At 49.7% G+C, this 20438-nt stretch overlaps 10 protein-coding genes across 10 annotated transcripts; 5 read left to right on the top strand and 5 right to left on the bottom strand.

Moving 5' to 3' along the window:
• Positions 1-75: 75 nt before the first annotated feature.
• Positions 76-660, bottom strand: EI90DRAFT_674281 (uncharacterized protein). The gene is made up of 3 exons (XM_039067946.1): positions 476-660; positions 227-428; positions 76-165 (listed from the first exon to the last, which is right to left on the bottom strand). Exons 1-3 carry the CDS (start codon positions 570-572, stop codon positions 141-143), a joined length of 324 nt encoding a protein of 107 aa, XP_038916903.1. The 5' UTR covers positions 573-660; the 3' UTR covers positions 76-140.
• Positions 661-1537: 877 nt separating this feature from the next.
• On the top strand, positions 1538-3232 carry EI90DRAFT_3288842 (carbamoyl-phosphate synthase small chain, CPSase domain-containing protein). Its single transcript, XM_039067128.1, has 5 exons — positions 1538-1602; positions 1660-1921; positions 1981-2643; positions 2682-2968; positions 3035-3232. Exons 2-5 carry the CDS (start codon positions 1726-1728, stop codon positions 3155-3157), a joined length of 1269 nt encoding a protein of 422 aa, XP_038916902.1. The 5' UTR covers positions 1538-1602; positions 1660-1725; the 3' UTR covers positions 3158-3232.
• Positions 3233-3675: 443 nt separating this feature from the next.
• Positions 3676-3948, top strand: EI90DRAFT_2841174 (uncharacterized protein; the record flags this gene model as incomplete). Its single annotated transcript, XM_039053684.1, has 1 exon — positions 3676-3948. A coding segment is annotated over one exon (273 nt), but the record flags the coding sequence as incomplete, so codon positions are not given.
• A 606-nt stretch (positions 3949-4554) lies between these two features.
• EI90DRAFT_675211 (uncharacterized protein) lies at positions 4555-6488 on the top strand. Its single transcript, XM_039067947.1, has 3 exons — positions 4555-4865; positions 4936-6424; position 6488. The coding sequence occupies exons 1-2, from the start codon at positions 4744-4746 to the stop codon at positions 6383-6385; spliced, it is 1572 nt and encodes a 523-aa protein (XP_038916900.1). The 5' UTR covers positions 4555-4743; the 3' UTR covers positions 6386-6424; position 6488.
• On the bottom strand, positions 6430-7146 carry EI90DRAFT_674071 (uncharacterized protein). Its single transcript, XM_039067944.1, has one exon. The coding sequence runs from the start codon at positions 6982-6984 to the stop codon at positions 6529-6531; it is 456 nt and encodes a 151-aa protein (XP_038916899.1). The 5' UTR covers positions 6985-7146; the 3' UTR covers positions 6430-6528.
• Positions 7147-7947: 801 nt separating this feature from the next.
• EI90DRAFT_3053721 (uncharacterized protein) lies at positions 7948-10117 on the bottom strand. Its single transcript, XM_039060040.1, has 6 exons — positions 9769-10117; positions 9635-9701; positions 9120-9576; positions 8557-9053; positions 8383-8497; positions 7948-8344 (listed from the first exon to the last, which is right to left on the bottom strand). Exons 1-6 carry the CDS (start codon positions 9961-9963, stop codon positions 8152-8154), a joined length of 1524 nt encoding a protein of 507 aa, XP_038916898.1. The 5' UTR covers positions 9964-10117; the 3' UTR covers positions 7948-8151.
• A 640-nt stretch (positions 10118-10757) lies between these two features.
• Positions 10758-14721, top strand: EI90DRAFT_2971365 (chitin synthase-domain-containing protein). The gene is made up of 4 exons (XM_039055720.1): positions 10758-12622; positions 12676-12911; positions 12970-13832; positions 13892-14721. The coding sequence occupies exons 1-4, from the start codon at positions 10951-10953 to the stop codon at positions 14658-14660; spliced, it is 3540 nt and encodes a 1179-aa protein (XP_038916897.1). The 5' UTR covers positions 10758-10950; the 3' UTR covers positions 14661-14721.
• Positions 14722-14819: 98 nt separating this feature from the next.
• Positions 14820-17280, bottom strand: EI90DRAFT_3053715 (uncharacterized protein). The gene is made up of 8 exons (XM_039060039.1): positions 17173-17280; positions 17059-17113; positions 16790-17014; positions 15772-15830; positions 15636-15712; positions 15421-15568; positions 15274-15366; positions 14820-15220 (listed from the first exon to the last, which is right to left on the bottom strand). Exons 3-8 carry the CDS (start codon positions 17012-17014, stop codon positions 14947-14949), a joined length of 876 nt encoding a protein of 291 aa, XP_038916896.1. The 5' UTR covers positions 17059-17113; positions 17173-17280; the 3' UTR covers positions 14820-14946.
• On the bottom strand, positions 17158-18379 carry EI90DRAFT_3053705 (uncharacterized protein). Its single transcript, XM_039060038.1, is given in 9 exon segments — positions 17158-17214; positions 17266-17286; positions 17348-17385; positions 17453-17551; positions 17652-17654; positions 17670-17774; positions 17831-18035; positions 18090-18189; positions 18244-18379. The coding sequence occupies 9 exon segments, from the start codon at positions 18305-18307 to the stop codon at positions 17169-17171; spliced, it is 681 nt and encodes a 226-aa protein (XP_038916895.1). The 5' UTR covers positions 18308-18379; the 3' UTR covers positions 17158-17168.
• Positions 18336-19954, top strand: EI90DRAFT_3053702 (uncharacterized protein; the record flags this gene model as incomplete). The annotated part of the gene is made up of 7 exons (XM_039060037.1): positions 18336-18895; positions 18953-19039; positions 19092-19190; positions 19243-19321; positions 19375-19418; positions 19475-19547; positions 19602-19954. Coding segments are annotated over exons 1-7 (773 nt in total), but the record flags the coding sequence as incomplete, so codon positions are not given.
• Between the last annotated feature and the right edge of the window lie 484 nt (positions 19955-20438).

Here is a 20438-nt window from a genome sequence, read left to right as displayed (position 1 = left end):
GATTTGCTTAAGATACCCTTTACCCTAATTCAATGCCAGTCTCTGAAGTCCTTTGGTTGTCATATCGCACGCAGGATGATCTAACGACAGACCACGTTGGAAATTAAAACCGTTACGGAAACGATGAAAAGTGTATTTGATTAGTTTGACCTCTGAAGGGGTTCTCTGTTCACGGTAAAAGTCTGTGTTAGCAGTGGTATCCCGAACCATGGCGTGGAGCACTCACGTTCGTATTTCCCAAATGTCCTCACTACTTCTACCAACCCTTCTAGATGCCCACCATTCGGCACGATGCTGTATCCATGACTCCCTTCTTTCCTCCGGTGTCTGTGCCTTCAAAGTCCAACAGAATTTGACGTCTTCCCATTTCTGTTTACAATCGTTCATCTCCCCGAATCTGTATAGGGCTCTTATCTGAGAGTTGAGCACTTTGCAATTGTTAATGGCTTCTGGAGGGGTTTAAAGGATAGCATACTGTTGCAATGAGTGAAAGTCTCAAGGAGCTTCATGCAGCTGGGGATGTCATCGACTGTGGGGTGAAGTTTTCGTAGTCTTTCGACTTCTTGCTTCATGGCCGCTTCATAATCTCTTCCCTGGGGTGCGCCAGAACTTTGACTTGGGAGCTGGGTCCCTCGTGAGGCATGAATGGAATGGGTAAGTCTGTGGGAAAACTTTTTTATGGATGGGTCACGTTTTGATACAAAATTCAATTCCTCCGATCCTCGTAACCGAATCAATCGACCACGTTCTGCTACTCTGCCTCAACAACCACAGCTCCAAATTATGGGACATCGCGAAAGCCATGTGCGAAAAGATGGCCCACAAATCTTTACTCATCATACATCATGGCGGCCCCCCTTATCAAGCTAGACAAAAGATGACCAAGGCAAGACCCTCAGGGCGGCCACGAGATTCCACACCATACTGATGCTCGAGTGCGGGCAGATATGAGACTGAGATGCAAACGGGTAACCCCCCTGAATGGAACCCCCCACACATAACCGTCAAAGAAGCGCTCCAAAGCTTCAGGCCTCCCTCATATAGAGGCTGGTATCCCTACCTCAGCGACAAACTGAGTCAAGACATAACTCTGACAAACGCTAAGAAATACAAGAACAAAGCCCTCCCAAGAATTTAGCCTTGAGCGCCTGGAGCGGCGGCCTACAAAACGAATCGGATTGGCTGAACAGCACCGGGGTTTTGGCCGGTACACCCGACCCTCCGGGGTCACGGGAGAACGATAAGTGTAGGATTAATGCATGCATTTCTCCGCAGTGGCAATCCCAAGGCCCCAGTTACCGTCCGACACCAGTACAACCCAATTGTATTGCGAAAGCACAGGGTGTTCCCACTGGAAAAAGGGAGAAAAGAACAAGAAAACGTGTACATATGAAAAGCATTCCATTGCATAAAAACGTTCCCACGGGTCTAAACGTTGCACGGGACTTTCCGAGTGCATTTGACGAGTCTTGTGACTGTTTTTTTTTTTCAAGCGGATTAATTCATTTCCTCGTCATTTGACGCCACCCCTGCGGGTTCGCGAACTTAAAGCGTCTTCCAGCCTTTTTCCTCCCACTTGTAGTGCATGCCCTCCTGCGACGAGTGAGCAGAGGATACATGATTCCATTTGTCTTGACTCTAACGTCCCATTGTTTTCAGCTACATCTCTGATCAAGTTTTTTCGCTCCGAGGTTTCTGAAGCAATTTCGAATCGAACGTTGCAAGATGTTCATTTCGTCGGCTTTTCGCTTTTACAAGACGCCTGGTGCTTTCAGGAACGTTCGAGGATTTGCGACGATCTCCTCTTCACATGTCCCCGCTGCTTTGCACCTAAAGACGGGACAGTCATTCATGGGGAAGTCGTTCGGTGCCCCCATCAGCATTTTCGGCGAGACCGTGTTCTCGACATCCATCACTTCCTGTATGTCCTTCATTCCCATTAAGTAGAGTAAAACACTAAGAAAACTTTCAATTCCCCAGATACCGAATCCATGACCGATCCCTCGTATCGGCATCAGATTCTGGTTTTCACAACACCAATGATTGGGAATTATGGAGTCCCTAAAAACGAGGCTCCGTACGAAGCTCCGGATGTGGGGGTTGTTTTGGAGTCACAGGGCGTCCAATGTGCCGCTGTTGTCATTCAGGATCTTGCTGATCAGTTCTCGCACTACCAAGCGGCAGAATCGTTAGATGACTGGTGCAAGAAGCACAATGTGCCTGGCATCACCGGTGTGGACACTCGCGCCATCACTACGCTCCTCCGTGATCAGGGTACGACTCTTGGACGAGTTGCTGTTGGCAATGACGCATTTTTACCCCCTCCCACCGAGTCTGAGTACTGGGATCCCACTACACAGAACCTCGTTGCTCAAGTTTCCACGAGAGAACCTTACACTTTCAACCCTGGTGGATCCGTGAAGATTGCAGTTCTGGACTTCGGCTCCAAAGCCAACATTCTGCGATCCCTGGTGAAGCGAGATGCGTCCGTCACGGTTCTCCCTTGGGATTTCGATTTCAACACTGTTCGAGACCACTTTGATGGTTTATTCCTGACCAATGGCCCCGGAGACCCAACGCACTGCATGGGGGCTGTCATGAACGTGCGCAGGACATTGAAAGAATGGCACAAACCGGTTTTCGGTATTGTATGGGCCATCAAATAATTGGTCTCGCGGCAGGATTAAAAGCGTATCGCATGCGGTTTGGAAATCGTGGTCATAACCAACCTGTGTTGGCGCTGGCTAGTTCCGGGTCTATCAAGGCTGGTAGGGTTTACGTGACGAGTCAGAACCACCAATACGCTCTTGAACTTACGGATCCGTTCCCTTCGGGATGGGAACCGTTCTTTATCAATTGCAATGACTCATCTGTTGAGGGCATCAAATCCACGATCTCTTCTGGCAAGCGTGTCTGGGGTGTTCAGTTTCATCCCGAGAGCGCTGGTGGCCCGCTCGACACCATTGAGGTACGAAAAGTTTGCATCTGTGCGCACAAGAGTCGCTTATTTCAGTTGAAATTGGGCTTTTTACAGATGTTCACTGACTTCATCGATGAGTGTAAGGAGGTGAAGAAGTCTTCTTTCACATCTCAAGAGCCTTTTATGCCCGCCATACCCAAGGAAATGTTGCGCACTCCTATTGCTGCTACTGCTTGATGACCAAAAGTAGCTTCATCATTTCAACAAAATGTACTTAATGTGTGTCTCGAAAATAGTCGTGTTTTGACAACTCGTGGCCGCGAGATGTGAGCGTAAAGTGATAGCGGAAGCAAATCTTGCCGTTGATTCGTTTCGAGCCGCGGTTGGCCGTGCTGCATGGACGCCCTCCTGGAAGTGAATGTCTTCTGGGATGACAGAATCTGCATTTGCATCGTCCATCCAGAAGAGGCCCAAGCATTGCCATCGCGCCCAATCGGTGGAACAGATAAGCTCACTCCATCAAATCCACGGTTCCATGTCGCGCCGTCCGGCAAATCTGGGCTGGGGATGTTTGCGTCGCTTTCGGGAGGGTACGACACTGGCGACCTTATATGGGAAGAGCGTCCAATCGTCATAATGCCCAATGAGAGCCCGAAGGGATCTTCGGCCAGGTTTGGAAGAAACTCCCTGCGCGCGAGAGGGGCTGTATCATGGACCTAAGAAACGCCCATATGCCAGACGTGGACCCATTCGAGGGAAGATTACGAACCAATTTTATAGGGATTGAACTTGCACCGAATATGAGCCCTTCCTATCGGGGTTTGTTCCCTGTAATCTCTCGAGCAAACCATAGCTGCGCATCCAACGCGACGTACCAATTTCATAATGGCTCCTTCGCTCTCGAGTTGCGAGCTGCCCGTCGAATTGAATCTGGCGAGGAGATTCATATTCAGTACATAGACGTGCTGCAGCCGAGGGGAGAAAGGAAAAGGCTGCTTCGGGAGCTGTACATGTTTGATTGTCAATGTCCATCGTGTGGATTACCAGAGGGCTCGATCGAAGGGGAGGATAGTGATAGGCGGAGGGAGCTGATTCGGACTTGGGCTCAGACCCGAGCTTCATTGAATGACTGGCTATACGACACATCGCTAGAGAAAGATTTGATAGAGCGGGAATCTAAGGAGTTGTTGGGGTTAATATCACAAGAGGGGCTCGAAGCCATGCAGCGGTATGCGCTCGATATGCTGTGCGCATCGCTGGCGTCTCTTGCAAGGGAACAAGGCTTGCTAGAGTGGGCGAGGAAGGCTAGAAAAGCAGCGAAAATTGGGGGGGATGAGCACCCGATGGTGTTGTATTATGGAGAAATAATTCAGGATCCAAAATCGTCTCATTTGTGGGACGCTCGACGCAAACTAGGGGATGACGAAGCGAACTTATGGGACTAGTTGTTATTTCTGGACACTTAAGCTACAGTCGGCAGGAGCTTGCTCGCAAGAGCGGCCGAGAGTCGGGGGAATAGGAGGCCAATGATCACTACCTGGAATCTCCTGACCCTTTCAAGACTGGTGCATGCACCCGAGTTGATCCTCAACTACCTTGGCGGCCTGTAGTTAAATGGATTGGGATTTGAGCCCTTCCAATCCAAGACCATCATATTGTTTTCCAGAGCTTCGGACCGTTCCCGTTTGCCCTTTTCGAGCGATTGCGGGGACATCAGTCCTCCGGAAGCAAAAGCATTCGTCTCCTCCCTGCCTCGTGAACACCTGTGACGATTCTCGAACGAATTGCAGCACATACCGTCGAAGGAATTCCCTTATCATACGATGATGAGTACCCATGCCCCTGCGGTTGATGACTTTGTCGATCGTGTGCTCGACGTGATAAACTGCGAGCCCGTTGAAACAGACAACTTCCTTCGTTCAGTTTTTTCCCAGTTCGGTGACGTGTCAGTCGCACATTTCGCTAAAATCCTCTCCAAACTTGTTGTTGGATACTTTGCTTATTTCTGTGTACAGGGAATTTATTGTAAGGTGGAGCAGCGCCGGTTTAAAGCACCACGCTTTCGTGGGTTTCCGAGATCCTCAACCTGTTGCTGTGGTTGTGCACAAACAGCTTCCTCAAGCTCTTTCAAGAGGCTGGCGTCTTTCGCGCCTTAATCCAGACTTAAGAGAGAGAGTAGCTAGTATGGTTCCCCCCGGGACTGACACGTCCCCCGGAATTCACCCCCCTCCTCCAAACGACTCTTTGGTTTCTCCGAGGCTTAGCAACCAAGATAGAATTAGATCTCATAGTCGTAGCCAGCTGCCAGTGAATGGCTGGCAACCCGGCCCTCACTCTGAAGGACGGGCTGCGCCGAGGTCCAATTGGGACCGCGACCCAGTTCGTAGAAGCTTCCCTTCCCCAGGTGATGTGCCCCCCTATGGCAGAACCATGCCTCCTCCCAGTGAATATGATCTTTATGACGTTGGCCCCGTGATGAGCGGACCACCGCTGGATTTGGACCCTATAAGAGGTGTACATCATGGTGATCACAGAGTACGTGGTCGGTTCGAACGTAATCGCTCCTTGTCGCCCCCTCCAGGCTGGGGTGGTCCAGCCACCCCTGACTGGGACCTTGCTAGGCCACTGTCACCCCGTTTGCGTGGCAGAAATCGGTCTCCCCAGAGGCTTTCATCCCATTCTATTCCTGGCCCTCCTCCCAGGCCGCCTTTTCCCCATGATCCTCGTGATCATGGTTTGCATGTTGCCGAGAAAGGTCCCGCACCGGGTCCCTTCTACAATCCCGAACACGATCGTTGGCCCCGACGTCCTCCTTCACCTCAATGGATTGTACCCGGCCCCGGCGCCTTTGGCATTCCGAAGCGCGCGCGGTCCATGTCTCGTGAACGCCCATCCCACCCTAATCGACAGCCTCGTACGAGCGACGTTCGTATGAGCACTGAGAAGGATAGGCATCGCAAGCACCAGCGTGAGGCTAGTCAAACCCATCTCAAGTCCTCTAATGATACGGCCGCCGATACTTCAGTCCCACGTGGGCGCTCTGTTTCTCCTGTGGGGCAGCGTGGTGTTTGGCCTCCTGCGGATGCGCTTGGGCAATCTGTGGACCCCAGGCAACCACTTAATAACAAGTCGTCAGTCACAACAGTATCATCCCCGACCCCTCTGTCCGCTTCGGCAGAGTCTTTCTCGACCGCTCCCGTCCGTGATAGCACAAGCTCAGTGTCAACCATCCCTGCAGCTGTTGAAGCGACTCCAATACAGCTTGGTCCTGCAGAAACAGCTGTTGATTTGATGATGTCTCCCGGTTTCGAGCTGCCTTCTCACCCTGCTTCTCTCACCGAGAGGATGAAGCAGGAAAAGGCCCCGATGGAGGCTTACATGGGTCTTGCCCAGGAATATGCCAAACACGACGTGAATCTCGCTGAATGGGTATGTCTGTCGCCATCTCGATTTACTATTGCTTAGATGTTGTCTCTACTTAGGTTGCTATGACAGGAATTGAATGTGAGTTCTGCTCGGTCGTGAAAGCTCTGGAGCTGAGGATTGACATTCTTGCTTATGGTTTAGCTTCCTCTCCAATCAAACCACTGTTGCTTCTCATGGCTCACCTACAGACTACGCGGGCGAGGCGTTTGGTCCCAAACTCTGCACAAGCCAATGCTTGTCTCAGCAAGGCAGCTGAGTGGCTTAGCAAAGCCCATGCCATGGAGGGTGACCATCCCGGCACTCCACAGGGCAGTGGTGAAGGGCTTGAATGGTTTCGAAAAATTGCCGCCACCAATCAGCTTGTGGCAGACTCGTTCACTCCTCAGAGTGGTGTGATTACTGCTGGCGGTGGTGGTGATGCTGACGATGCTGGAGATCAACCTGTCGCGACACCCACGGCTGATGCGAGTGAGGGTCCAAATAATAGTACGCCAATGCGAAATGGCACTGCGCCTGCTGCTGCTTCTGAGCAGCTGTCTGTGCGGCTTGCTGAAGCTCAGACAGCTCACCAGCATGTACTTTCGCAGCTTAAAACAGAGCAGACTGCGAGAGCTCGTCTGCAAGAGCATGTTGTTCATCTTGAACAGCTGTTAAAGGCTGCTGAAGCACAACTTGCGGAAAAAGAACTGACTCGTGAAGCGTCTATGCCCCGAGCAGAGACCGAATCTGAAGCTCTTCTTCGTGCTAAGGAGGAGAAGGCTCGTCTTTTGACGATCGTCAGCGAGGAACGAATGGCGAAGAGAAAAGCGGAGGATGCAGAACAAGAGGAACGCACCATTCGAAGGAAGCTCGAGGATCAACTTTGGGTCTTGGGAGGGACTCAGGCGTGACGTGATGTCGTGGCGTCAGCCACGACGCGCATTTAATTACTGTGAACACCGAACCATTTGCATTTCTTTTCTCTCATTTCCTCTTCATAATTAACAACTGAGACTGTCGCTTCGATGATTGTTGCGCGACTCCGATTCTGCGCTGCGGTGTCCTCATGGATGCACGCACCTCCAGTTCCACCCTCATACCATAGGTAGCTACATGTCCTAAGATACTGTCAAAGTATGCTTTTTCGTTCGCATATGCGGAGACGTCCTGTCACTTACTGCTGGCTTGTGGTCACGAGTCCGCTCTACTAGTGAGCTTAATCCGGCGCTGCAAAGCACAGAAGAATAACCAGCGAAGCGTGCGCTGTTGTGCCATACCGCGTCAGAGTATTGGAACCCTGTACTTGCGGAGTTCCAGAGATGACATTAGACAGAGTGATTAACCGTACAAAGTAATTAGTGTACATATTTTCGCCAGTCCAAAGGAAATAGTTAGAGAATGAACTCAAATTGTGCCATTCATGCTTGTACGCTAGGGCAATGCATGACTAAGACTAAGAACTGTATTTCAAAAATGGGGTATCTGGGTGCATCGTTCCGTCACGTCTATCTGGTTTTCGGAGCCTTGGAACGGAGATGCTCAACAAACTCGATCAAAAATCTATAAATATTTGGGTCGCCCATTCGAATCAAAAGGTGAACCAAGAGGATGCATGCACTTACTTGACCTGTTCGTAGGTTTCGATAGCTTTTAAACTTCTTCGAACGCGAACGCAACCAACTGCGATTTCCACCATTGCGAGAGCGTCACGGCGAACATACCCTGGTGGTGGTGCGTCGGCACTTATGATGGGACCACATAAACCTAACTTGATGCTCCAACAGCATGCGAACAACCCTGCCTATAAAATGAAAAGTCAGACGTAGTCACTGAAGAAAGGATAGTGTAGTGGGGCTACTTACCCTTCCAACCCCACCACGACAATGAGTCAGGACATTCAAACCGCGAAGAGTATAGTTCCTGATGATTTTCTCGATCTGTTCATCAAGATACGCGGGATTGAGTGGGCAAAGGCCCTCCGGCATAGGGATACGAAGAACGTCAAGCCCCAGGCAGAGGCTGATTGATAATATAAATCCCAAGGTACACCAAGAAACTCCAATTCATCGTCATCAAGGCAACAAACGATGCAACATACGCCCAAACTCTTCATCCGAGTTAGGTCAACTGCCAAATCGCGGCAAATCGCCTGTCGTCCAGTTTTGTGTTCACCTGTCGACACCATTCTGAGTTCAACGCTGCCACGACATGGGTTAATTGTGGAGGCGCACCGTTCAGTCTGACTTTCTTTCCTGGACAAGAAGAGATCAGCAAATTGCCCAGTTCCCTGGTAGCGATTGACATTGTGCGTCTATGTTCAGCGCGTCCAGCCAAAGAGCGGGCTAACGCGACTGGCCCAGATGGCAGCATCATCGACATGCGACCTGGATGGCTTGCGGTGTTTGTGATGGGTGATTCGGCTGCACCAGCTCTGAACGCATTAGGAAGAACGGCATTCCAAGCTTGTTGAAAGAAAGTGCTGGGACTCTGCATCATTGAGGAAATTGAAAGCTCCGGAACAGCCTGCTTTGAAACGTGCTGAAGCTGATTGAGTGTAGTCAATGTAATGGTGGTTGCATTTGTAGAATGTGCAGTGGACTGGTTCATTAGGTACGCGAGCAGCGTCTCTCCAGGTGGAAGTGTAAATATGATAGGCTTGGAGAAAGGATTTGCAGTCAGTTTCTGAGCGACTTGGGGGAGAAGCTCCCATGGTATTAATGTGGCAACACTTAAGGGGGGGGGGTTCGGAAATGTAAAGACCAAATCAAGAACAACAACGTTCCGTCATGCTCACTTAATTGGATGCGTGAATGAAGTCTTGGGTGTTGAGAGGTCCGTCACGTCTGACAGATCCTGCGATGCACGCCTTGGCCCAGAAATCGATTGCCCCAAGCATGGCTGTGCATGGGAAATCACCTGCCTGGAAGTCAACGATAACTTGGTTTCAAGAAAACCTGGCACAGCAGCTAGATGATCCAAGGAATCGGACGAAGGTATTGTCTCGGGTTCAAGAGATTTATAAGGAAGTGGAGGCGTTTCTACCTCCGCGCTACGCGGCTTGCGGTCAACTGAAATCAAGGGTGACCGCAGACTTTGGGACGGAGTAACGGCGTGAGCATTTTCAGGGTCAGGTTTAACCTGCGAGGCGGAGTAGAACACTCTGTTTGACATCATGCTAGCCTGTTTCTCGCGCAAGAGCTTGACGTGGCTTGGGAATTGGATACTCAGAGGAATATATCCACAAATACGAGCTACAGCGCGAAGAGAGATGTGTAAGTATGGGATGTGCGGAGGGATTTAACGACGGACCGGGATTGGAGCCGAGTTTGGAACGGTTGTATTCGCTATGATGGTGATAACTCGCGATTGGAGCGAGCTGCGGAACGACGCCGTGACGGGATTGTCGTTAACGCGCACGCCCGGTACGTACAAAATTCACTCACTATAGGTTCCAGCATAACATCCTCCTGGGATGGTCTAGGAGCGACTCTCTGCTCAAACTCGGCTTCAGCGAGTGCTATGAGTTGGGCAAGACGAGATGAACCGAAGTCCTCGATTGGTTTCGCAGTAAAAGCACTGGTATCAGCAGGGAAATTGTTATTGGCCGCGCCAGCTGCGGCATAAAGGGTCTGCGCCATAGGACATAGGTCACTGCCAGCTTAACTCCAGAATGGCAGTGTCCACGCTCGGAAAGTACCGATCACATCATCGGCCTCGAGAACGGTAGTTATATTTCCGGGCGCAATGTCTACTTTGTCTTGCCCCCCGATCCGTTTGCGTGTCTCCTTGCACGGCTGATCTGCTAGTTCCTTAAAGCAACCCCGTGATGCGCGCTTAGGCTAATAATTTAATATTTGTTGACATGGCTTTTTGATTTTATGAAACCGGCCTAATTAAACTGTCATGCAGTTGATAGCCCAGGAGAATAACAACCCTGTTAGGGCACGACTGGGGTTGCTCATGTTCGTTGGTTCAGTGTGTTGTCAATGAGGGATACTTAGGCTCAGGAGGAATCTCTGCTATGCAATTTTCACGATTCATGATATTTGTCGAGCAGTCGAGACTTTTTTCTCTACCCTTCATTGCATATTGTCCAAATATTAAATCTTACATTATGGCTTAAGTTCTTTTCATACGCAGTCTTAAGAAATCTCTACACAGATCAGCATGGCGAATGCGATTGCTGTCCGAGACCACGAGATGTTGTGTTGCTACAATTTCGTCCACCAAAGGCAGTCCCAGGCGAAGCGGAGGTTCACCAGCATCATCAGACTTACTGGGGTCACTTTAAAGTCCATGTTGACGAGTAATACCACCAGTCCGCACGGAGTCTTTAAATTTACAAAGCAGGTCACGTGTCATCAACAACCCTGTTGCCCGTCATCTTTCACGTCGTCGTCGACGCTTCCAACTCTTTTCACCCTTCTTTCCCCAACCTCACGCGCTCCTTTCGACCCTGGCATCGGTCAACGACAGTTCCTGTCATTTTTCTTCGGGATTCCTTCACTCTACTAGACGGACAAGTGCGATTTCATCAATCCACTTAGCTTTGTCAACGAGTAACACTCTCTTGTTAGCTCTTGTCCTTTTGACGACATTTATAAGGATCTCTCCCATATCTCCGCATGCCTGGAAACCAGACAGTCTATACCCGCCCTGAATTTGTCGACTCGCAAGTACCATTGCCGACAACTCGCCCACCCCCAATGCGAACGCCAACGAATCATGCGAGTCTACGGAGAGGAAAAACCCTCACCAGGCCAGAGCGGAGTGTTCGGCCTCCGCCCCTCATAAATCCCCCCACAGCCCTGCCTTCTGGCGCAACTCTCCCGCCAGTTATCAGCTCAACTTCCGACGGCTTTGATACCTGGACGTTCTTTAGCCATCTCGTCACATTTTGGGCACCATCAGTGTTGCTATCAAGTTTGGGTGGCATGCGTGATAAGGCGACACGTCAAGCATGGCGTGAAAAGGTTGCGCTTTGTCTCATTGCGCTCTTGCTCGGCGGAGCTGTCGGCTTTGCAACAGTCGGTTTAGATCGAGTTTTATGCCCAACGATCTCGCAATCCAACCCAACAAAGTTCACTCGCATTGGTAGTACGCCCGGAACCCTCGGAATACTCGGGAACGAGTATAATGCCAGCAATGCACAATCAACGATCGGAGTCGACTTCCTTAAAATGTCGCAATCATTCCCTGGCCAGGACATCACCAGTTATTTCGCCCGTACATCCGCTAATTTTCCTGCCTGTAATGGGCTTTCCTTTAAGGCTGCAACCGGTCCTCCTTGTCCGAACGGCAACAGCTCATGTCCTCTGGGTCCATTAACATCTGGCACCGTTGCTTCCTATAAACTTACAAACACTACAAAACGTATCGGCTACGGCTGGGATCAGGTTGCTAATCTTACCAACTTTTTCGTGCTTGATGGCAATGTTCTTAATATGCAACCTTACATGGCCGCTCACAAATCCCCCATATCAGACGATCCCGTGGACACCGCGATCAAGGCCGTCCTTCTCGATGGAAGGACTGGGTCTGGAAAGGATGGTACGCGCACATTTTACCGCACGAGAGAGCTTCAAGATGCTGTCCCATGCCTCGTCCAGCGCTATAATGCCGGGAATATTGATAAGATAACACCCGGCTGTTTCATCAGCAACCTTATGCTCTATGCCGGTTTAATCGTCATTTTGGGGTTGGTAATGGCGCGCTTCGTCATGGCATGTATTTTCAGTTGGTTCATAAGCGCAAAATTAGTCCAGCCGCCGAAGAACCTGGCACGAACCGTCATTAGCCCTTCCGTACTTCCAGAAGGAGCAAATGTGTCGTTAGACAATGCGAATGGCACTGCTCCTTGGGCTAACAAGGGCGTAGGCCAACGCAAACCTGGGGCTAAAATTCAAAAGAACCAAGCATTGAGTCCTTCACCATCATCTACAACCCTTGTCCCGAATGGCAACCATGCTGGTGTATCTCCAACAATCAGCATGGCACAGATTGGACAAGAACTGTTCTGTGTTTGCCTTGTGACATGTTATTCAGAAGGCGAGGCTTCTTTGCGGACGACGCTAGATTCCATATCGAACACCAATTACAGTGATAACCGGAAATTGTTGTTTGTCGTTGCTGATGGAATGATCACCGGAGCTGGTGAGAAGCGGAGCACCCCCGACATTTGTGTTTCTCTTCTCGATGCGGATCCTCGATTCGGCACACCCACTCCGATGAGCTATATTGCAGTTGCTTCAGGTGCGAAGGCCCACAACCGGGCAATGGTCTATGCGGGGCATTACAGTGCGTTGTTTCATTCTTTCTACAATCTTCCAATATTCATCATCCCTCCCTAGCTGTATCTGGTCGTCGCACCCCAACGGTTATCCTAGTCAAGTGTGGCACTGATTCTGAAGCAGTGAAAGACAAAAAGCCTGGTAACCGAGGGAAGCGTGACGGGCAGCTCATCCTCATGAACTTCTTCTCTCGAATAACCTATAATGACCGCATGACTCCCCTGGATTTCGACTTGTTCCGCAAAATTCACACTTTGATGGGCGTCACTCCGGATTACTTCGAAGCATGCTTGATGGTAAGAAACTACGGCGGTGTCCGCAGATTATCGTCTCGCTGACGTATCGTGCTTTCAGGTGGACGCTGATACGAAAGTATACCCGGATTCTTTGAGGTTACTCGTTAACACTCTACATCACGACAATCTGGTTATGGGCGTGTGTGGGGAAACCCGGATAGCCAACAAACGGCAATCATGGGTGACCGCCATCCAGGTGTACGAGTACTTCATCTCGCATCATATGGCCAAGGCATTCGAGTCTGTTTTCGGTGGTGTAACCTGTTTACCAGGTTGCTTTTCAATGTATCGGTTGAAGGCCCGGAAGGCAAATGATGACGACTGGATTCCCTTGATTGTGCATCCGGATATAATTCGGGAGTATAGTCAGAGTGAAGTTCATACCTTGCACCAAAAGAATTTGCTGCTTCTTGGCGAGGATCGTTTCCTGACAACGGTTCTACTCCGAACATTCCCCAACCGCAAGATGATGTTCTGCCCTCAAGCAAAATGTCGGACTGTTGCCCCTGATACATTCTCCGTCTTGCTGTCCCAGCGTCGGCGATGGATCAACTCTACAATACATAATCTCATGGAACTTGTAAAGGTTCGGAATCTGTGCGGGACATTCTGCTTCAGTATGCAGTTTGTTGTTTTTATGGACCTTCTGGGAACTGTTGTTTTGCCAGTTGCCATTTGCCTCACATACGTCCTCATCGTCAGCATGGCGACGCATCCCCCAGACACATTCTCCAAAGCCATCCCGCTACTGCTCCTCGTTGCTGTCATCGGCCTTCCTGGCGTCCTCATTCTCATCACGACATTCAAGATCGTCTATGTCTTCTGGATGTTCATCTACCTTGCAGCCCTCCCGATATGGAATTTTGTCCTGCCCGTGTACGCATTCTGGCACTTTGATGACTTCTCGTGGGGTCAAACCAGGTCCGTCATTTTTCGGCGACAACTCCGATATGCCCATCATACTGACATTACCATTTCAGAAAAGTAGCTGGTGAAGGTAAGGATCAAGGTCACGGTGCTGACGGCACCGTTTCCGCTGCAAATGCTGTTCCCCTGAGAAGATGGGAGGACTGGGAAAGATCACGGCTGAAGAAGCTCAAACGCGAGGAAAGACGTAGACGCGAATTAGCCAAAAATTATCCTGGTGGCTTTCATGACAATGGCGAGTTCCTACGCGCTACACGGGAAGAGTTCATGCCGTCATTTTACGAAGGTTCGGACACCACTTCCATTGCGTCGTCCGCGGAGGAAGACAAATGGGGTGCTCAAATTGGTGCCTACAACGAGAACCACTCTTCCTTTCCATTACCTCCTCAAACACTTCTGGCTCCTGAGACCGAAGTCATTCAAAATGCAGAGACTGTTGGCATGGACGAGCTCGAAGCAATACTGGATCAAGGTTTTGATACTCGACCATCTCCAACCTCCAGTACTGCGGATAATTTTCACCCATACACCCATCGCCTCCCACCGAATCAGAAGATCACGCGCCTCCAACTTGCAGAACACTCACGCTCACCTGATGGCTATGGTCCAGTACCAACCGTCTATGGTGACATTCCACCACGGGCACCGAGGGCCCGAGCCATTTCACCTGTTTCCGCGAATCCGCTTCATGGCATCTCTTCTGCACTTGGCCACGAAATTTCACATGTGCGGAGGAGAAGTAACGGGGAAACTCCGATAGTGACTGATTATGGGCCGCTGGGGCCACTCGGGTCACCACCAACACGACCACGGAGAATTTGAGTGCCGAACCGCGCAATGGACATTATCTCGATGCATGCCCGGTTCTTTAGCTGGATTCTCTCTGACACCCCATATTTCATCTAATACCTTTATGGTGATGTCAACCAAGCTTTTCCACGTTCCTTAGGCTTCGCGCGGTTTTTCACTATTCAGTCCCGTTGTTCCTAACCTTATCCTGCATTTTGTTTGACACAACATAGTATATCATACAATACATCACCTAGACATGAAGCCTCGTGGTAAGGGTAACTTGGTCATTCCAATGCTCAGGGAAGCCAGAGAATATCTACACTGCTTCCAAAGATATCTGGGTTTCCAAGCAATAGACAAACGTGACAAATCCTTCCTGTAATCCAGCACGAGCGGTTGAAGGGAGAAGGTAATACGTCCCTCTTGTCAGATGGGATGAAGTTATCACCACCCCCGATGTTGCTGCGGAGTACCCGCCACTTGAAAGAACGGGTGCAGGGATGTTGGAGGGAAAGACAGATGGGTTGCTTGCAAAAATAGCAATATTAATTGGAGTCCGCGAGTTGTGGTTAGACCTCTGAAGACGTATTCTGAGGAAAAATTTAACCCGCATCCGAGGATCATTGGAGATTGCGCTGCTCACATAATCGTTGAGGACTCCGGTAGGACGAGCTTAAAACCAGGATTCTTGTGATATGACCCCTGCGAAGGAGGACCAGCAGCGGAACTGCCCACCCTTCAAACAAACTTACTCCCGAGGCACCCCATCTGATTGGTTTGTGCTACTCACCAGTTGCCCTTGATGGACTTAGAGAACATCCCGGCGCCTTCCGTGGGTTTTGGTCGCATATCAAACCTCTTAGAGCATTCGACGGAGAGGGTGAAATCTGTCCTAACTTGGGGATCGAAGCCAGATACAATTATCGCATAACGACCGCCTAGTGAAGTGAGAAAGGGTTGAGCTGTTGTACAATAGGGAGTATAATCGGAGGTGCCAACACGAACTTTTGAGCGTCCCCCTAGCAAATGCAAATCCATAATTATAGGGCCCGGAGTCGAGGATAATATCCCCCATTGTCACGCTAAGTATGGGGATGATCTCAACATTCCCGCCTTCAATTCATGGGAACATCATTCATACTCGGTTACTCTACCATCCCTCTCTGGATTCCAAACGAGTATGACGTTTAAGGGCGCATCCTTGGACCCCCAAGACGGAGAATTAGCTCCGCCGACGCAGGGCTGAATCCTTGATATCTATTTCGTACTGAGGGTTGTTCATGAAAGAAGGATATGTCGAGTTACCCCCGGACGTCTTCGCGGATAGAGAGTTGGATGTCTGCAATGGAAAATAAAATACAGAAGGTCCATCCGGGGAATGATTCCAACTCACTTGCTTGGTGAAAGGGAGTTCAAGGGGTCCACGGTCGAGTTTCACTTGTTTTGGAGAGTAAATGGTCAGGGAGAATGCAGTTTCTTTCGTTGGGTCGGTATGTAACGATGCTGTTAGCGTTGATGCACCATGTCCAACAGAGAACCTGGACTGCAATGAGTTTCAGTAAACTTGGATCGAGGTTCATTGTGTGATGGGATACCAGGATGTGCGGGCTGTCGGAGTACGGCAGTTCCTGGTTTGAACTTAGCAGTATTCATGTGTTTAGAGATCACTGGTACCTTGGTGGTGTTGCACAGTGACCCTGATAGGCTGGACGAATGATGAAGACCAATGAAAGATTCTTTCTTGGTCGTATTTGTGACATGCCGAGTTAAAAGGCACCATACTTCGCACTCTTCATCTTGGCCAGATGTCGGAGAGCCCAACCGCAGCTGAAACTGGACATTCACTACAGCAGCTTTCGACCGTGAACGGGAGTGCAACAACCGCGTAGCACTCACTAGTTCCGTTTATGATCACATCCTTACTCCGCCACATCCTGCATACAATGAGACGAGGGAGAACAGTAAGTGAATTGACCCTTTTTAACCTTGAAGTGCTTACCCATGGAAACTATTTTGGCACAGAAATTGAGCTGGATCCCAGTTCAGATATAGAGATTCGAAGTTTCCGCACACGGCATCCCACTCCAGTACATCGATATTAGCTTGTTGAACGCAATCATATGACCTGTTCCCGATATCAGCAGGGTTAAAGAGCTTACCTGAGGGCCTTCATTCGAGAGTCGAGATAACGCGCTCCAAGAGTTGAGCACATGCACGGTACGCATACCGTCATGCTCCTGAAGGTCTTTTTGGTGGGGATTACACGAGTCTCGCATTGTGGAGCCTAGGCAACCATACCAATTATCGCGTACGCATGATCGCGAATGAAATGGGAAGGCGGTTGATCGTTTGTACCGAGTGTCATAACACATTGTCCTAGCCATGGAAAGTGAACATCGATCGGCAGCATGGGCCTCCCTTTTCATACCTTGATCAAACGCCCTCCTCACTTGATGCCACATAAACTCCGGCGGAAAGACGGACTGGGAATGCGTGTGAGTGGATCAGTCTAACCTACGTAATGCTTCCCCGACCAAGCTACCTCTTGAATCTGATTACCTCCGGGATCCATCGCGTTAGCGCGCTGGGAGAGTGTAAATACTGAAAAATAACTGAAAGAAACAAATAACCGCACTATACATCAATGGAGGAATCCCTGTTTTAATCGTTTAAGATCGTGAAATTAATGCTACAGGGGGGAGTGACTAGACACTTACGATCCAGGAAAATCGTAGCCCCCGTTCAATTTCATGTACTGAGGGAAATATTAGCGACGGGTCGAAGATAAGTGAGCATGATTCTTCCATCATGAATATTCTTACCGCCTTTTCAATCAGGCTGGGGAGGAAGATGATCGCTTCGTGGGTAGACAGGCATGCAAGCGAGTTGTCCGCAACACAAGGCAATCTGTCATCAATCTCTGCGAGGATATTCAACGGGGCATCTGGGTACGCGGTTGCAGTTTGCCTACCAATCTGGCAAGTGTGAGACTGAGACTATACGCACAGATACATGACTCCGAATTTTCCTCCAACATACCTTTCTCTGGATTCCATTGCATTGAAATCGAATTTGATACTTCCCCGAAGAACTAATAATAGGTGTACCATCTCCATTTTGAGGGTGCAGGCATGATATGCCGAGCTTGATTTCCCAGACTTTCAGCCGCGCTAGGCGCAATAAGCAATCATTACACCGACCTTCGATCGGAACTTGGAATGATGATTCAAGCAAACGGCGAGACCCGCGACCAGCGAACAGTCTGTGATAACGCTCTGGTGTAACTGATCGGCACGTAAGTCATCAGAGTATATCACAGGGTGTTCGGTGAGATCGCATGGCCTCCTCCATGCATTTACATGCCGGGATTGTTCTGCAGACAGAGGTGGAAGCCCTTCAGGATCCCTGATACCATCGCGGTGAGAAGGCTTGTATCAGATTCACTGGGGTGACACGCACAGGAATGCCTCATGAGACGCTGGCGCCACCCAATCAGTCCACGCCCTGACCCGTCTCCCATTGATTTGGGACGAAATATCCAATACAAGGTTTTGCGATTCTTTCACAATAATAAACTCAAGCTAGGTCATAAAATCGTGCAAATCCCTCCCACCTGGCGAGAATGGCGTGAGTGAAATGGATGCCACTTCTCTGGATTTCTTAGTCTGCTCAGCCATTTGCAGACAATGGGATGCTCGCAATTTGTAACTATCCCTTGCCCTCCCGGCGCCAGTAATGCCAGACAACTGGAGAAAGGAGTCCGCCGCTCGGAGGTATGACTCAAAAGCCGAATCGTAGTCCATCATTCGCTCTTGCCGAGTGGCTAGCATTATATGCGCCTGAATTACACATTAGAAAGGCTATAACAAATCAATGTGGGCTTAGTTCCAACCTCCGCTTGCTCCTTCGTAATGCCCATGGTGAACGTAAAGAGAGGACAACGCGTGACGTGACGTGTCCGGTACCGCATACGTCACGCTCTGTCACGCTCTTCCCACCGCTGTGGCCGACGCCACACAAAGCCATATTATTTGGCGGGCCCCCTTGTATATAGCCGCCCAAATTTCCTCTTCCAACACAGATCCAAATCCTCTCATTATTCAATGTTTGACGGACTTACTCAAATTATTTATCAGAACGATCTCCGTTTCGTCCTTCTTTGTAACGAATTTGAAGGTTCCTGGTGCATCGAACTCGGTCTGGTCTTCGGAGAAGAGCGAAGATGGTGGAAGCATGTCCCCAGAAAGGGCGCGACTCAGACGCAGGCTAGGGTCATGATAAATCCTATGTTACACTCCTGCTGATTATCTGTAACGGTTCAGGTACATACAGACGATATAGTGACCGGTATTATAGCAGGAGAGCTCTTCGTGGCTGGGTGGAATGGGAGCCATAGTGATTCACTCGTAGTAAGAAATTCTCTCATCACATGCTAGCATACAATCGCTCAAACATTCTTAGCTCTCCATTCTTCCTTCGGGCCCCAGGCCTATAAATCTGACACTCGAGGAGTATTCTCGAGAGGAATCAAAATCAAAGGCAGAAGAACTCCTCTTCCAAGTACGTCATGGAAACCCTTGAGTAAAACCCGATGGTTAATGTTGTTACCCAGATTGCCGTCAAAGCTGGCAGACACGGTTGCAGATTATGGCATGTGGATTCGGACGGGACTAAGCGGGAGAATGTGCAAGGTACACACTAAATTTTGAGACATGTCGCTTGGAGTGATACGATGCCGTTACAGCCGAAGAAGTCGTAAAACTCAGGGCGGAAGCTGCGAAAACTGAGGTGAGATCTCATTCGTAGGCCGGCATAGCTTGAGCTAACTGGTGGGACGCTGAAAGGAAACACTCTCCATCTATAAGGATCAGGTCAAGAGACTTGAAGGAGACCTACTTCGATATGGGCCGCCACCAAGTAAGTCTGTCGCAGTAGGTATTCAACCTCCATTCAGGCCCATTCTTTTGCTAGAACAATCCAACGTGAAGAAACTCGTTCAAATGCCGAAACGAGTGACAAAAGGGAAATCTGGTCTAGTTCGTATGGATTTTACCTCCGGGTCTGATGACGGGGCAGCCCCGGTGCCTCAGAAGAGAGTTGCACCTTCGACCTCTCCAAAAGTTTCACCGGACAGCAAGCGAGCGAGGGCCGGACCATCTCGAAAGACCCAGGCGTCTAAGGACTTCGAGACAGATACTGATTAGTTTTCTAATTTTTTAGTACATAACTCAAGACTATCCTCGTATTTATTGTGTCCGTCCCGATATGTATAATACTTAGAAGCTTGGTCTTCTTGCAGAGAATTACATCGCGCGTAATCGCGGAAAAAGTCATTCAAGGACCCTTCCAGCAGACGCTGGTGTCCTATGTTCAAGGTGACTCGTGCGCACTGCCTGTCAACTTATGACAACGCATCAAGTCACATGATTGGTTTCAACCAACCTGTGGCGGAGTTGGCCGGGCTCGTCTATTGTTTCTTTTTTTTTTGGTGGAACCTTATAATTATACTTTTTGGCCCCGCTATTTGAGGGGGGCTTATGGTTTTCGTCATATCGGTATTTACACCTTAGGTTCCGGATGGTGCGTGCTCCTTCGACGATGAGTAGCCTGGTGGTGCCTCTGTTGGAACCCCAGTGGTGAGCCTCTGGGTTGTAAGGGGGGGGGGGCTGCCATGACCTCAATCATGTTTAGGTTCCTTTTCCTTTTCGTCGGCAGATGTTTAGGATTACCTCCCAGATCGCTCTACTTCTGTTGAGTTCGCACTCAAATATTTTAGTATGTGGTTCATCGTTTCGGGCTCTCCGCAGT

Source organism: Cantharellus anzutake (assembly GCF_015039405.1).
Source record: "Cantharellus anzutake strain C23 chromosome Unknown EI90scaffold_19, whole genome shotgun sequence".
NCBI classification, from domain to species: Eukaryota; Fungi; Basidiomycota; class Agaricomycetes; order Cantharellales; family Hydnaceae; genus Cantharellus; species Cantharellus anzutake.
Note: the sequence above shows the minus strand (reverse complement) of the source record. Positions and strands in the feature narration are given on the sequence as shown.